This window comes from Empidonax traillii, unplaced genomic scaffold (assembly GCF_003031625.1).
Source record: "Empidonax traillii isolate 1590-97213 ecotype Southwest subspecies unplaced genomic scaffold, ASM303162v1 scaffold5813:size7091, whole genome shotgun sequence".
Taxonomy (NCBI): domain Eukaryota; kingdom Metazoa; phylum Chordata; class Aves; order Passeriformes; family Tyrannidae; genus Empidonax; species Empidonax traillii.
The window spans coordinates 1-1,376 of record NW_020961006.1 but is presented as its reverse complement, the minus strand read 5'-3'; the positions used below and the strand labels follow the sequence as shown (position 1 = coordinate 1,376).

The 1,376-nt window shown below is 53.8% G+C and overlaps 1 protein-coding gene across 1 annotated transcript; it reads right to left on the bottom strand.

Moving 5' to 3' along the window:
• Positions 1–729: 729 nt before the first annotated feature.
• LOC114073252 (zinc finger protein 3-like) lies at positions 730–1,372 on the bottom strand (the record flags this gene model as incomplete). The annotated part of the gene is made up of 1 exon (XM_027911041.1): positions 730–1,372. A coding segment is annotated over one exon (564 nt), but the record flags the coding sequence as incomplete, so codon positions are not given.
• Positions 1,373–1,376: the final 4 nt, after the last annotated feature.

The following is a 1,376-nucleotide window of genomic DNA, read 5'->3' as shown; positions in this document are numbered from 1 at the left end:
CCCCCGAACACTCACCCTGACCCTGACTCACCACCTACCCAGTGCAGTTGGGGCACCTCTCTCGGCACTGGATAAAGAGGAAGAGCCATCTGTGTGAGCACCTTTGGTCAGGGAGTTTTCTTCGTCCTTATGGAATTTTGGCTGTCAGATGGCAGTTTCAGCCCAGCCCCTACAAGCAAACGAGTGGCATTGCACCTGGGAAAGCAAGCCCTGAACCTCTGTCTCTGCAGTGCAGTTGCTGTGTCATGCTCGGCACTACACAAAGAGCAAGAGCTTTCTGTGTGTGCACCTTTGAAGTGGGAGGTATCTTCGTCCATACTGAACCCCAGACCTAAACTTAAAAAAAACTATAAACCTGTATCTAATGATCAGAGAAAAGATCTTCATCAGAATTATTTACTGCACAATAGAAAAACTAAAACTACCAGTAGTACAGGATAAGATAGGACAGTGCTCTACACTAAAGCAATTATAGAAGCAATTCTACTCAAGCTGGCACCAAAGCAAGAATTATGAATTAGAGATGGATAGAACTCCCCCAGACCAACGCTCGTGGGGAGATCTCTGCTCTCAACCTCCAGCAGTGACCTTGGGGGGTCCCAGCCAAGGCAGGAATCTCCACACACCCCTCAAGAAGGGTTCTGTTGGCACAACCTGCCCCTGGCAAAGGGGACTGGCCCTTTGTGGTCGAAAGGGATGGACTGACAGTCACTGGACTCCAGGGGTTGCCTCACCATCAGGGGGGTCATTCGGGGTGGGAGCAGCGGCCGAAGCTCTTCCTGCAGTTGGGGCACTCCTAGGGTTTCCCTTACTGGTGGGTCCGTTGGTGTCTGGTCAAGGTAGAGCTGTGGGTGAAGCTCTTCCCACACTCCCCACACTTGTAGGGCCTCTCCCCGGTGTGGATGCGCTGGTGGGTGACGAGGTTGGAGTTCTGTTTGAAGCCCTTCCCGCAGTCGGTGCAGCGGAAGGGCCTCTCATCTGTGTGTATCCGCTCATGCAGGAGGAGATGTGAGCTGGTCCTAAACCTCTTTCCACATTGCAAGCACTTGTAGGGTCGTTCCCCAGTGTGGATGTGCTGGTGTCGGATCAGGGTGGAGCTGTCCCTGAAGCTCTTCCCACATTCCAAGCACATGTAGGGCTGTTCCCCAGTGTGCATGAGCTGGTGGTTGCGGAGGTTGGAGCTGTCCCTGAAGCTCTTCCCACATTCCCTACATGTGTAGGGTCGTTCCCCAGTGTGGATGAGCTGGTGTCGGATCAGGTTGGAGTTGCTCCTGAAGCTCTTCCCACATTCCCCACACGTGTAGGGCCATGCCCCAGTGTGGATGTGCTGGTGCCTGAGGAGGTGGGAGCTCTGCCTGAAGCTCTTCCCACATTCC